This window comes from Numenius arquata, chromosome Z (assembly GCF_964106895.1).
Source record: "Numenius arquata chromosome Z, bNumArq3.hap1.1, whole genome shotgun sequence".
Classification (NCBI taxonomy): Eukaryota; Metazoa; Chordata; class Aves; order Charadriiformes; family Scolopacidae; genus Numenius; species Numenius arquata.
The window spans coordinates 22,571,971-22,586,338 of NC_133616.1; the positions used below are offsets into that span (position 1 = coordinate 22,571,971).

The 14,368-nt window shown below is 34.8% G+C and overlaps 1 protein-coding gene across 1 annotated transcript in view; it reads left to right on the top strand.

Annotated features, from left to right (window-relative positions):
- IPO11 (importin 11) overlaps window positions 1-14,368 on the top strand; it is an 80,406-nt gene that overhangs the window by 30,162 nt on the left and 35,876 nt on the right. The window contains exons 15-22 of the mRNA XM_074165828.1: window positions 163-268; window positions 4,347-4,473; window positions 5,570-5,603; window positions 5,786-5,826; window positions 6,966-7,082; window positions 8,510-8,623; window positions 9,712-9,827; window positions 11,409-11,485. Coding sequence (XP_074021929.1) covers window positions 163-268; window positions 4,347-4,473; window positions 5,570-5,603; window positions 5,786-5,826; window positions 6,966-7,082; window positions 8,510-8,623; window positions 9,712-9,827; window positions 11,409-11,485 — 732 coding nt within the window. The remainder of the gene's footprint in view (window positions 1-162; window positions 269-4,346; window positions 4,474-5,569; window positions 5,604-5,785; window positions 5,827-6,965; window positions 7,083-8,509; window positions 8,624-9,711; window positions 9,828-11,408; window positions 11,486-14,368) is intronic.

The following is a 14,368-nucleotide window of genomic DNA, read 5'->3' on the forward strand; positions in this document are numbered from 1 at the left end:
ATGGTCTGATATCTTTCTTCAGAAAGATATGCTTTAGTTTTGTTTTCTTTATTACGTTCAGGTTATCAAAAATGTTTTTTGAAACTTAAATTAGTCAGATTACTTAGTATTAAAAATCAAACATCTAAGCAGACGATAAGCATAACTATTGTTTTTCCCCAGTGTATAATGCGGTTGGACTGGCTGCTTATGAACTATTTGATAGTGTGGATTTTGATCAGTGGTTTAAAAATCAACTATTAGCAGAACTACAGGTTTCTCATAACAGGTAAACACCTTGGTTTATTATGCCTTCATCATTTAAATATGAACTGTTGATACAATTCTAGTAAGACATAATGTCTAATAACTGCAGACTTGAAAAATACTCAATATTTAAACATATCCACTAAGTGAGCAGAGGTATGAAATACATACAGGTAACTGATAAAGTCACAGAAGTGACAGTGCTCGTGACGTTTTCTGTTTATGTTTAAATTAGTGTGTGGTAGATACTTCCATGGTTCTGTAAAAATATTGTAAGTTGGTCTTCTTGCATGTATTTGAGTTGAGTAAATGGTCTCCAGGACAACCACCTTTGCTCGTTTAAAGAAAGATATATAGGTCTCTTGAGTACCCAGAGCCCTTCAGGCAGTGAAGTCCAGCTGAAATCTGTGAAAATAATGTCTGCAAAACTGTAGCTTAGCCAAAGCAGTGATTTGTTCTTCTCTATAAGTCATCTGTAACACTCTTCAGTTAATTTTGCCAGCAATAAAGTGGGGAAGTAAGGATTTGGGTTGTATTGTAAAGGGTGAATGATTACAGGCTCATTCTACATAAAGAATGTTTCCCATCTGCTGTGGGGTTTCCCTCTCACCAAGGTCCCTTTCATTTAGATGGTCTTCACATGAGTACTTTTTTCTTTATTTTTGTTTAGCAGACATTATAGGGTATTTTCAAAGATCAGTTTTGGCCTCATGGTACAGACTGAGCTGTCCATCTCTACAACTGACTAAAAGACAGTGTTCCTCCTTATTCCTCCAGCTGTCGCTCTTCCCTCAGGGGAAGGGCAGCGACCGCTATTGTACCTGGTGCTAGTCCTCATCAGATGAGTTCCAAATCACCCTTTGACTCTGAATAACTATGTCATGTTTTTCCTCATCAGAGTCATTAGCAGTGACCCAATGTCCTTTCAAGAATTTTACTATTTTTTTTCTTCTACATTTGCAATTTGTCTTACCAGACATAATTGTTATCTGAAACATAACGTAATTTGTTTGCTAATATCTGCAGGAGCTACTATACATTGTAAATGATTTTTCATAATGAGTTACTAGCCAGCTTTTTTTTTTAATTTCCAAATGCCAGTTATAAACACCTTCTTTACAAATACAGTTCAATTTCATGTAGAGTGGAAGAGCAGTGCTAAACTTCCAAACATTAAAATGCTTTTTATTACAATGTACTTTTTAAAAAATTAACTATATACTTTTGGATATATAGCCTTACTTTAGAGTCACAGAATGATTGCCACAGTTGTTTACCTGGTGTTTCCTAATGTTTGTATTCTTTTTCTCTTTAGTCTTTTTTTTTTTTTTTTTTGTATGACCTCAACTTCACCTTGCTGTCTAGCAGTGGCCAAGTACTCTAATGGTTAGACTAAATGTCAGAAGAGCAGGAAAAACTGAGAGGTCTTGCATATATGATTGGTACTTTGTTGTTGTGCCACACCAGCACCAATCTCTATTGAATAAAGCTGCCATGGTATTTCTGGCTTTGGCATTTTTATGCTATCTTCCCATATAGCATAAGTAAAATGGACAAAAGTCTTCTATGGTTGATACAGTTCTATTTACAGTAGGGAAGACACCTGATTTGACTATTTGGTAGGCATTTGTGATATCCCAGGGTGAAATACCTGAGGGGACAGAAGCTTGCAGTAGAAGTCATCCAGAAGTCTGAAGCCTTGTTTGCTTGGACTGCTTCTACTGCCAGCATTGTTGGTGACCACCATGGCAATAAGGGAGGCGGTGTTAGTAGTTTGCATGGAGTGCTGCTTTAAGGACAGCTTCAGGAGTATATATGCAGTTCAGATAAAGCTGATTGGAGGGTATAACCAGCTGTTCCACAGAGTGTCCCATAGCGATTAGAATGCTTGTGTGCAAACTGCTTCATTTTTGGGAACACAAACCTGTGTGTTGTCAGCAGTGACTGTAGAGTTTACTGTGTTTTGTTTTCTTTGTCTGTTTCGTTGTCTGTTGATAGTGAGGCTGTTGACCATGACCGTAGCAGTAGGAGAAATATGGGATGAATGTAAAAATATTTTAAAATACTTTGAGAAAGATTGCATTGCCAAATTTATCACTTGCCATAATAGTTTTGTTCTGATTAAGGAGAAACTTTTCCATTAAATATGAAGAAAGTTCACTGAATACAATTTTTCTTAATAATTCAATCTTAAAACAACTTTTCCCATTGATGTGACACTTACTACTTTGGTATCAATTAAGATACTTTTGACTTGAATGTCTGAATGATGTCCAAACTGCTTAAAGCTACCATCCTATGACTATTGCAACAGAAGCTGCCTTATTTTGGAATATGGTCACTTTTCCCGTGTGGGCTTTAGGTTCAGCAGGCTCAACCTCCTTACGCTTAGTCAGAGTGTGTTCTTAGTGTAAAAACTAATGAAGTTCTAAGACGTGAACTTTTCCCAGAAGTATTGGTTGTAGAAAAGGTAAGACCTTAAAAATGAGCACCTGTGAGCAGAAGAGTTTCTAGGAACTTAAGTCCAAAAAAAAATCCAAACACACACCCACCCCCAAAAACCTCAAAAGCAGAAGAATTTCTAGGAACTTAAGTCCTTTTTAAAAAACAAACCTGAACAAAAAATCCCAAACAAAACCCAAACACACACAGACAGATCACTCCCAAAACTCAAAACTACACTATCTTTTGAGAGAGAGAGAGAGAAAGAATATAAAGAGAGAGAAAGAATATAAAGATGGAGGTAGGATGTATGGATTGTACAACAGATACCACCAGAGCTGAAAATCCTTACTGTCAGCAGATGGTTATATGCTTACATCATTTAAAAATTTTCTTTCTATGATAGCGGTTTGAAAACTATCCAATGCCAATCTCAAGAAAAAACTCTTAGTTTTTAATATTCTGATTTCCACAAGGTTATGTATGGGCATTGTAAGAATAGAAAAAGTTGCATCACCGCAGCTTCTCTAATAAATAGAAGGACGTGTTAGTAAGGCAACATCTTGCCTAAGCCCTTACTTCAGCATGGGTTGTTCATGCTCCTCTGCCACTCAGTAAACTTAAGGCAACACTGGAACGTTATTCCTCGTTAGGCCTGTGTTCCAGTCCTATGAACTGCTGTATATGTGCTGCATCCACAATTTTCATGTTCTCTGAAGGTGTGCTTTGTTAATTATCTCATGGTTATGGAAATGTTTACTAAATCACAACTACTAAATGTAAGGAAGCCTCAATAATTTCTGTTTAAATTGCTGTCTTGGTGTCTTACAAGGCAGACACCTTTCATCAAGTGAAAAATACATTTAGGATAACGAGGCAAAATAACTTGTGAGTTAAAATTCTGTGAATAGGGTTAATCTTCGCTAACGTTATATATCTGCAAATTAAACATTTAAATCTGAGCTACTCTTCCTGATCAGCTTTTATAATCAGTGGAGAAAAATAGCAGGTCTATGGAATGCTGTTCTCAGTCATTGTGTTATGCAATTCAGCTCATTGTCGTTCTGGTTCTTACTTCTTACCGTTGACTCTAAAGTGGTTTGGACTGTGCCCTTGTTGCGGCAGTGGTGCAAGATTAGGTAACGTCAGTTCTTTCTAAGAACAGTTTTAGACTGATGACATGAAATACTCTGGCAGTTGCTGTAATGCAGTACATAAGTTGCGTTTTTAAATTGTTTCTGACCTAAAATTTTAAGCATAAAAGGAATGTCAAAGAGATTGCTGGAAAGTGTGGCGAAAACAGTAGTCACCATGATGGCAGTAATAAATATAAGATTTATTTTTAGTTTCTTTTATTGGCATGTGATGTGCAGAATAAACTGTATCTCCAGTGAGACCTTCAAGATGCAGTCATTTAGGATGAAAGTCATCTTTTTCAGACTAAGTTGGCATTTCCTGAGCCTTATAGTGAAGAATTTTGATGAAAAAGATTTCTGCGCTAAAGTTTTGAAGCTGGGCTTGACAAACTAAATCTTTTGATAATTGTTTTGGGGAATAATGTTTTCCTAGTGATTCTTAGATTTCTTTTTCATCAAAGTATTCCAGAACAGCAAGTATAATGAGTTAATGAGTACATTTTTTTCCCCCTGCTTTTAAAGATATAAACCAATACGCCGACGAGTAATTTGGCTGATTGGACAGTGGATTTCTGTAAGATTCAAATCAGACTTGAGACCTATGTTATATGAGGCAATTCGTAACTTGCTTCAAGACCAGGACTTAGTGGTAAGTATAAATAAGTCACGTTACCTTTGTTCTGTAAACACAGGCAAAACATAAATAGCACACCTTTTGTAAACTTGGTTGAGAATTTCATAGCATTACACCTTAAAGTTTGTTGTGTCTTCCAAAAGATAATCTGTTGGGAAGTTGTGGGGGTGTTTAATTGTGGAGATGTTGAACAATAAAGTCAAAGACGTGAAATGAGCCCTTAAGATGTTTGCTAGCTGGTGGCTTCAGTGGGAAAATGAATGGCAATAGCAATGGTCTAGGTTTTGTAAGAAGAAAGTTGTGAATTGTCTTGGGAGAAATAATTAATAAATAAACACTTTGTGTAGCTAAAACAGTGTTATTCTGTGACTGGTCTCTTCAGAATACAATATTATTTAAGCATCAACATAGTTATCTGTTAGCAGAATATGATAAATGGCATTAGTTGCTAAGCTGGTTGAGTACAATTCTGTGGTTTTAAGCTACAATATCAGTTTACCAACAGGTGAAATCGAGCTGAGAAGCTGGTTTTGCTAGCAGTCAACAACTAAACCAAATAAACCTAGCTAGTTTGTTAATTAAATATTAGCAATTGGCAGTCATAACAGTTATTTCTGTGATTCCAGACAGTTTTAGCAGAGCAGGGTATGTTTCAGTGTCAATATTATGACTGTTTTCAGTTAATGCTTTCTGAGCATTTGAACATCTACCATGGAAGAACATGTGAACTTGGTGGGTTTGTTTGATTCTGTACTTTTTGGGTGACAACAAGGCATGAGATAATCCCAAGTTAAACTCCTTCTTTATTGCAAGAGGTTTTTATCATAGGCTAGATATCTTCTTGATTAAGTCTTTCTTGACCTTCATGAAGATTTTGCCTGAATAGTTTGTGCAGGTGATACCGCTTTAGCAATGCCAAAAAGACTGTGAAGGATACTAAAATGAAAGCAAATGAAAATGTTTGAGTTGAACTAACTATATTTCTTAGAGGATGACAGAACACATAGAATGATTCAATTGGTAAAGCAGCAACTGATTTGATATTGTCAGCTATTATGTTGATAATCAAAAGTTGATGTATGTGTGATGTTTCTTGACTTTTGTCTTTCAGGTGCGTATTGAGACAGCTACGACACTGAAGTTAAATATCCTTTTATTCGCAAAGATGTTTGATTAGTTCTTCATTCAGAGTTACTGGAAAATAAACAATTTTAATCTTACTACTGAATTCTTCACATGATAATTTTTGTGTATCCGTGGACTATTTGCTTATTTGACTCTTCTATCCACCTGCAATCTGTATTATTTTTCCTCAATGGTTGTTTACCTGTAGATGACTTTGAGTTCAGAACTGACCAGTTCTTACCGGTAAGAGCATTTATATGGGCATATTCTAATGAGCGGATAGATCCATAGAGGAAATCAGGAAAAAAATATTTTCCAATTTCATTTTAAACCAGGATAAAAATAATTTCCAATTTCATTTTAAGCTACACTATTTACTAATAATTGTGTGTGTATGTATTTTTTTCAGTCTTCATCAAAACATATAAAGATTCATACTGCTGCTGTTAAAGTTGCTAATGTGCAATATACAGACAATTGAAAACCTTTTAGTATTATGACTATTGCAACTTCCTAGCATTGTGTTTAGTATTATATTTACTATGTGTTACCAGATACTAAGTTTCTTCACGCTAAGACAATGTGAATGCTGTCTTTAGCAAATAGGTTTCCACACCAATGTGACTTTCCAGTATGCCTGTTTCATGCAGTACTTTCTAACCTGCTGTTTCACATAAATACTATTAAGTGTGTGGTTAAAATAGGGCCTTAAAAACACAGAGTTTCTTGGTCTCCAATGTTTGTGTTCTTTACAGTGGTCATTACTAGTGCCATTAAATAAATAATGAGATGTTAGCTATAAATACAGCAAAGATTTATTTTGATCATTCAAATTTAGCAGGTGCTTTTTCTTCTCATTTGATTATGACTTCTATGTTAATTGCAACTCTCTTGAGAAAAAAAAAAGGAACAAAAATGCAGAGTGCATCTACACTGTAAACATTGGAATTGTTTAAGATGTCTTTTTCAGTTAAATATATACATCTTGTCTATTGACTCAAAAGCTGGAAGACCATACCTTTCTTTGACCCTAACAAAGTGCTTCTTCTGGTGAGATGGCCTTCAGCTTTGTAGTATTCTATCTGTGAAGTCATATTTACACTTGCAAAACATGAAAATCATATATGTTTGAAATGATCATGTTTGAACTGTAATGTAAGTGTACCTGAATTTTTTATCTTGCTTCGGCAGTGATTGGCTAGTGTGCATTTTTCCAAATGAAAGAGTAACATTTTGCACACTTGCTAAGTGTCTTTCGAAGTTCGTAGATGTCTTGTTGTAAGAGTTGTAAGCATAAAGGAAAATCACCAATTCATATCACCAGTTGTATTTTTGATGGTCTAATCTGTATTTGGTTTTGTTTTTGTTTTTTTTTTTTTTAGTACCTGGAATCCATGTTTACACTGCTCTTTCAGCTACTGCAGGAAGTAACACAGTGTGACACCAAAATGCATGTTCTTCATGTTCTGTCTTGTGTGATTGAAAGAGTCAATATGCAGGTATGGTTTTTTATTTTTTTTTTTAGATTTCAGTGTAAGCTTGTACTAAGAACACAGAGTAGGACTTGATGTTTCTGGCTTATACAAAAATGGTAGAAAAATGTTATTGATTGATAGACTGGTTATTGTTATCGTAGATGCCTACATTGTTCACATTACTTGGTTCTCTTTTCCCTTTTCAGTTTTCATTTATCTTTTGTGTAAAATATTCTTTCTCGATTACTACTTTTCCTTATTTACTATGTATTTTTTTTATTGGCTCATCTGTTAGAGTACAGAAAGACTTTCACTGCTTATCTTACTGCTTTTCTTGCAATTTTTTTTAAATTGTAATTTATTCTAGTTGTCTCATCTTATATCTGATCTAGTATTTTATTAAATCTTACATATTATAAGATATATTTTGGGGGACAAAATGCCTCACACTCTAAGGGACTGCGCGGTTAAATTTGTAGTCTCACATTGACACCTGTATGGATCACAATAGCCTATACAACACTCTCCTTAATTGCATGAAAAGTTTTAAGTTCACATTATGATACTTCTTAGTGTTAAATTATATCCTTCAGCTTATACATAAAGAAATTGAAAATATTTTTGCAGAATTTAAAAATGAATTGTTGACTGCTTTTGTCTCAGGGTTTTTTTTTTTTTTTTGCAGTATTAACTGTATTAAGGACAGATAATGCATGGTTTTGAGCTTATCTCCTCTTTCTACCAGTAATCCTGTCTGAGAGCCAAATGAAGCTTTCCTAATTGTCCCTTGTGGGAAAAGTCAACATGGCAGCAGATTTCCCTGGATTTTAGATCAGCTAGAGAATTAGCAGAAAAAAACAAGTTGAGAAAGAACCTTTGAGTCTCTAGGTTAATTCCTAATTAAATACTTTAGAAGACAAATAGATTAACCTTTTAGTATTGTAGGGGATCATAGAAAAAATTTAGGTTGGGAGAAACCTCTGGGGATTATGTAGTCCAGCCCCTCTCCAAAGCATGGGTAGCTTTGGAGGTTATTCAGGATTTTTTTTTTTTTTTTTTTTTTATTGGAACTCTTTCTGGTCTTCTTAAAGGATACCATTATTTAGGAAGCCCGTCTAAGCAAAGAATATATTGATATGAAAATATCTCTTGTTATCAAATTAAGTACTTGTTATGTTCTATTTACTACTTAAGCCTGGTTGCCATGCACAAATGTTACCGTAAGTAATATATTCTTTTCAAACCATTGTGCAGTCAGAAGTTACTTCAGTCACAGAGTATGGAATATGGTGTTTTAGGAAGAGGAAAGAGGAATAAATTAAAGCAATCTCTTTTTTTTTTTTTTTTTACTGTAACAAAAGCAGCTCTTAGATATTTCAAGAATTACGCATGGTATAAATTAATGGCCTGATTTCGCACACTAAGAAACAAATTTGTGTTCTGAACTTCAGATACGACCATATGTAGGATGTTTGGTTCAGTATTTACCGCTCCTTTGGAAACAGAGTGAGGAGCACAATATGCTACGATGTGCCATTCTAACCACTTTAATCCATCTTGTCCAGGTAAGGGGTCAGAATCACATAAATGTTGTCAGTATCTCCTATGATTCTTTCTCCAGACATGCCTACATGTTCTCCTGTGTGTATATATATATAGGTAAAATTAAGGTACGCTTTGGTTTTGTACGCTATTTCTAAATGCTTTTCAGTCTTACAATAAAGACAAGGTTCTCTGATGGTGGAGGGAAACATAGCTAATCTTAAGCACTTAACTATTTTGTTTCCAGGGGCTTGTTCAGTAAAAGCAGTTCTTTGCGCAGATTTGCTTGTGTTCTGGAGGGTTTCGGTTTTGTAATCCTGGAATTGAACCTCCTTTAGTGACTTCATAGCCTATGTGAAGAAGCTTGTTCTGGCTTCCTGTATTTCCCACATGGCATTGGGAGTGTCGGTCTCTTCTTACAGTCCATGTGTATGGTTCAGACTTGATTCTGCAGTGTAGGCACCTCTGTTTCCCTATTGCTTTCCATTCAGCTCCCAGGGACTTGGGATTTCTATTTTGGTTGCAAACTTTCTGTGAAGATGAGCCATTTTCAAATCATAGGCAAAGATACGGGCCACCATGGCAAGTTTCACTTTGCCTGTTCTTTAAATTTGCTTTTTAATTTTGATTAGCATCAAATGTTTCTTGTTTAAATCATAACCGTTAGGTTTAATGTCTCTCAGTGGTGTTGTTGGCTTTGACTTAATTGAGGGTCATCCTGTTTATTTTGAATTCCAACCCTTTTATTGTTACCATTACCTGTCTGTTGCATAACCTCTGATACCTATGATGTCCTTTCGCAGTGATTTCTGCAATATTTTTATATAGCATATGGGAATCATGGAATCACATGAAACACTTTATTTCATCCCTTCTTAAATGTTTTAGTTTTTCTGATGTTCTCTTCTGCTTTGTTCATGTGTTACGTAGAACAGAGATAATAGCAGCTCTGAGCTGCCTGCTTTGTTACATAATCCATTTGTATCATGTCCCGTTATTTGTGTTTCAATCTCTTTGATTCTTTTTTTCTTCTTTTGAGAATTTTACTGTGACAGATAATTTATTGGTTTGAAGTTTTTGAATATTTTTCATTTTTTATTTATTTTTACAGGGACTGGGAACAGACAGCAAAAATCTCTATCCTTTTCTACTTCCAGTTATTCAGCTAAGTACAGATGTTTCTCAGCCTCCACATGTCTATCTTTTGGAAGATGGTTTAGAGTTGTGGTAAGAATGTTCTTTACCAGTTTCTAATTTTTAAAATGTTAATTTTTGTATCCACAGAAGAGAAAAAAAACCAAACAAACAACTAAAAAAAGCTTTGACTATATTAAGAATTTATATGTTCTTGTTATCTTACCTTGACATCATGTATATCATACCTTTTCTCAGACAAGATGAGATTAGGAAGTTAATAAAAGAAACACAATTAAAAATAACTGAGTAGGTAATCCATTTTCAGGCAGTTGATAGTGAGAAATAGTTCTGTTTTGATAACGGAACAGCAAGTCAAAAAGTCTAGACTCAGTATAATGTGCGTGCTAAACTAACAATTTGATGTGCTTGACTTCAGGAGTGCAATAACCCAGTCATTCTCAGATCTGGTTGCTGGAGAGATGGCAAGTTTTCAAGGATAAAATGTGGAAGTTATCTTCCAGATCTCAAGCTATTTGCTAACTAAACATGAAACAAGAAGTGGCACTGTGATCAGTTTGCCATGAGCCTAATTTGTTTGTTTCTGGTGCAGCTGACACTCTAGGAAGAGGAAACTGTTACCTGGACTGAATTCAGCACATCTCTTTCCTGCAGAATAGGAATATATTGAGTTTGTCTTGAAATAGTGAGGTATTCCTTTGACCTAAATTGTAGATGAGATTTGAATTACAAATACTTAACCTATAAATGATCTGTTCTGTGTGCAGCAAAATTAAGATTTATAATGCTTTTGATGGTGGGGCAGCAAGTCAAAGTGCAAGATCATCACAAAATTTAGAGGCAGGGACCTCTTTAATATATCAGTTCAGAACTTTTTTATCTTCTTAATAATACTGATCTTGAGGTTGTTATTCTGATGCCTATGCGGAAGAATGAAATTTTAAGATGTCCTAGAGCGTCAGAGGAACCTGAATCGAGCTGGCAGACAGTTGGGACTCTAATGGCTTCCTGAACCAAGAGCAGGAGAACAGCTAAGATAATTAACATAATCAGAAATGTTATTTAAATACAGTAATCCCACACCTAAAATCTAGGAACAAACTGGAATATGTTGCTGTGGCTTTCAGTATGAATTTAATTTATAGTTACTGTTTTCAGACCTCAGGAATTTTAAACTGATACAAACAATGCTAAGCATATAGTTATGCTTTATTGTATGGTAATCAAGGCATCATTTCAGACCTCCAAAAAAAAAGAAAGTAAAGATTTGAGCTGGTTACTACCACAGCTCCTTGTCAGAGGTAAAGAGCACTACACACCTTGTCCTTACACCATGAATATTCCTCTCTACCCACCTCTGAGTTCCCAAGTTGGATACTTAGCTATTCTTTCTGCTGTATTTTGGAGGTTATGTTGCCTTTAAAAAGATGGCATGTTTTTCGTTGTTCTCCTACCTTAGCAAGGCCAATGCCTATACTTATGGGTGTGTTGTAAAGACTACTGCTGTACTTGAAATGTGCTTCAAGTAATTGTTACACATTATTTAAAGATCATAAATATGGTTACTGGAAGTTATAAAGTTTTCCATCTGTCAAAATGATTGCTCAATGTTACTCATAGATCATCTAAAATATTTTGTTAATCTATTCTTAGGTTAGTGACGTTGGAGAATAGTCCATGTCTTACACCTGAGCTCCTGAGAATTTTTCAGAACATGTCTGCCCTTCTTGGTAAGTCTTGTACTAATAAAATGTCATGGTTTGTTTTTTCTACTGCCTGTGTTGTTCATGCATTAAGTAATGCTGCTGTAGCTACAAGAGGTAAGGGGGCTTGCAAAATTCTAACTACTAGAAGATGAAGAACAGGTTTTTATTGTTTTGATTTTTCAATCTTCTTTAATATTTATTATCTATTTACCCTAGTTCTCTTTTTAAATAATTTGAAGCTGCTTTGTACCCAAAAGGTAAGGCAAATGTCAATTTATCGTTTCAGAGTTTTTTTTTTAAGAAGTACCTGAAATTTAACACTAAATATGCTGAGTTTTAGTGAGATTGATTATATGGAATATTTACCTGTTCTGCTTACAACCAGAATGATGTTTTCGAGTCTGAAGAACTAAAGTTTTCATTATTAGGTTTTCCATTTTGTGGAAATGTTTTGGTCAAGCAGCATTGAAATTAAAAGCGGTAGTTTTGTTTGAATTGTTGACAAAATATGAATTCATTATTGAGGATTAAGAATCAGTGCTTAGGAAATACTGATATTTGGGGTGCTTTTGCTTTGCAATTCCAGGGAGTATAAAAATTATGTGGTTTAATTTTATAATGTAAATATGGTTTTGTGTAATGAAATTTTTAGCCATGCTTTTATAGGTTGTGAAGGTAATACAGAAAATTGATTCTGTTTTTACAGGAATGGGTGTATAAAATTACGGAAGTTACTTTTTAATTGTTTTCAGCACTTAATATTTTATTCTGACTAAATGTCAATAGAAAGTTACATCATGGTAGGTAGGTGCAAGATAACACCTTCTGTTACTTCTCTGTGTATACTAGATCTCTAATGACAAGACTGCTCAGGAAAGTAGTGTTTTGTAGTGGTTTCAGTATTTTACTCCAGAGTTCCCTCTTAGGTTCTGTAGCTGCCAAATACTTACTATTTGTCTTCATTCATATCTACACACCTACCGTTCCTCCTGGTTGTTCTGTGTTAGTAGTAGATAGTATCTGGTACAGGAAGCTTGCACGATACCAATGGCTGTGATTTTCATAGTTGTGTCACACTGCTGAGATCTGCTTAAGTAAAATTCAGAAATATGCTGTATCTGTGGCTTGTTTACATTTGCTGTTGCTATTTTCTTCCTACCCTGTCCTCCCAAGCCCTCATGCGATACAGTGGAAAATGGTATTGATAACCATTTATACTGAAGTAGACAGTTTGGCTATGTTTAAGGAGGTACAGACAATAGACTGGCTTGTCTATTATTCAGGTTTTTGATTATTCATTGTGTTGTAATTTTTGCTTTGCTTTAATTACCTTTGTGGGCAAGGTCCTCTGGGACTTGATTGTGACTGTACACAATACTTTTTCAGAAAATTCGGAAGGTGTGTAGTGATAGATTGCTGGTTCCAATTCAGGACCCTTAAGAACTCTTTGAGCTTCTAGTGTTTCCCATTGGATTTGGGAGTTTAGCTTTAACAATCAAAGTACAAAACTTGATTTGTGATTTCTGTGTTATAACAGTATGTTTTCTTCAGCAAAGTGATATAAAACTGAATTAGGTACATTATGTGCAAATTATCTCTGATAGGTGATATCCACAGCATACTTCAAAAACTAAGAGCAAGGTGTTGCTGTGTGGGTTTTTTTTTTTTTTTTTTCCTGTTGGTGAATACATGTTCAAATGACTGCAAATGAATATATCATCTGTTGCACAGGTTTTTTTATTTAAATGCTCTTAAGATGCTTGCCAAGACTATGTGTACCGCACAAGCACTTGCTTATCTGTCATTGCTTCCTGGCCCATCAAGTAATACCTTAGAAATCTGAACTTTGAAGGCCTCTATGCTGCCTCCTTTCATGCCTTCTCTGCCAGATTCAATTGTCTTATCGACAAGAATATATTCAGTATATATTCTTTGACTTTCATTCCTAACTTAAATGACAGCCTAGAGAAGTAATTGCTTGCCATTTCTTCTCCCGAGTCCCTTAGGAGATTTTATTTTTTTTTTTTAAACATGCTTTATCTGCTGGCAAGCAATTTCAATGTGTGATGCATAAAAAATGGTTTGATATTTAGTTGATTTTTTTTTTTTTTTAGTGATTCATTCATTCATGCTAGGTTTTTCATTATTTGAACATGCCTTTGTCCTGGCCATGTCACAGGCCTGTGACGTAAGTCTTCATAGGTATACCTTAGTGAAGTGACATCTCTTTAATTTTTAACAATCAGCTGAAAGGGGAAAACTATAGAAATGTTACTGATTTTTCTTTTTTAACTAGTCTGAAAGTAATATGTAGTTATTCCTTTCCAGATACATTTGTCTTTCATGTCCATTTCAGGATACTACTACTGTTGGAACTGGGTGGCAGAGCAGTTGTATGAATCAATTAGATTTGCCTTTTAAAGTAATCAATGCAATTCTTAAATCATAAAGATAGAGGAGTAGAACATTGCATTTGATATGAAGGCTTGATTTCACTTGCATAACTCACCTTCCTTCAAAGATTGTGGTGCTATCACTGATGTACAATGACTGTTCACAGCATAATTGTCATACTTGGTCTTCATATCAGCACTGGTGCTAATGTTTAAAATATGTTGAAAAGTTTTTTTAAAACATATATAGAAGTATTTTCCTGTTGGCTCTCTATGATGATTTTATTGGAATATTAATTAAAGGTGGTGGAGCAGAAGTCTGTTTACTTTACCAAGAATAATCTGACTTCCAAACTAGTTTTACGAAAATTTAGCAAACCCTTTGAGGTTTTTTTAGTTGTCTTTTTTTTTTTTAGACACCAAGGGTTGTTGGCTTTCAGCATTAGTATTAACCTCCATGTGAAACTTTGAAACCTTTTGTTTATAGATGCTCTGGGGTGGCTTTTTTTTCAAA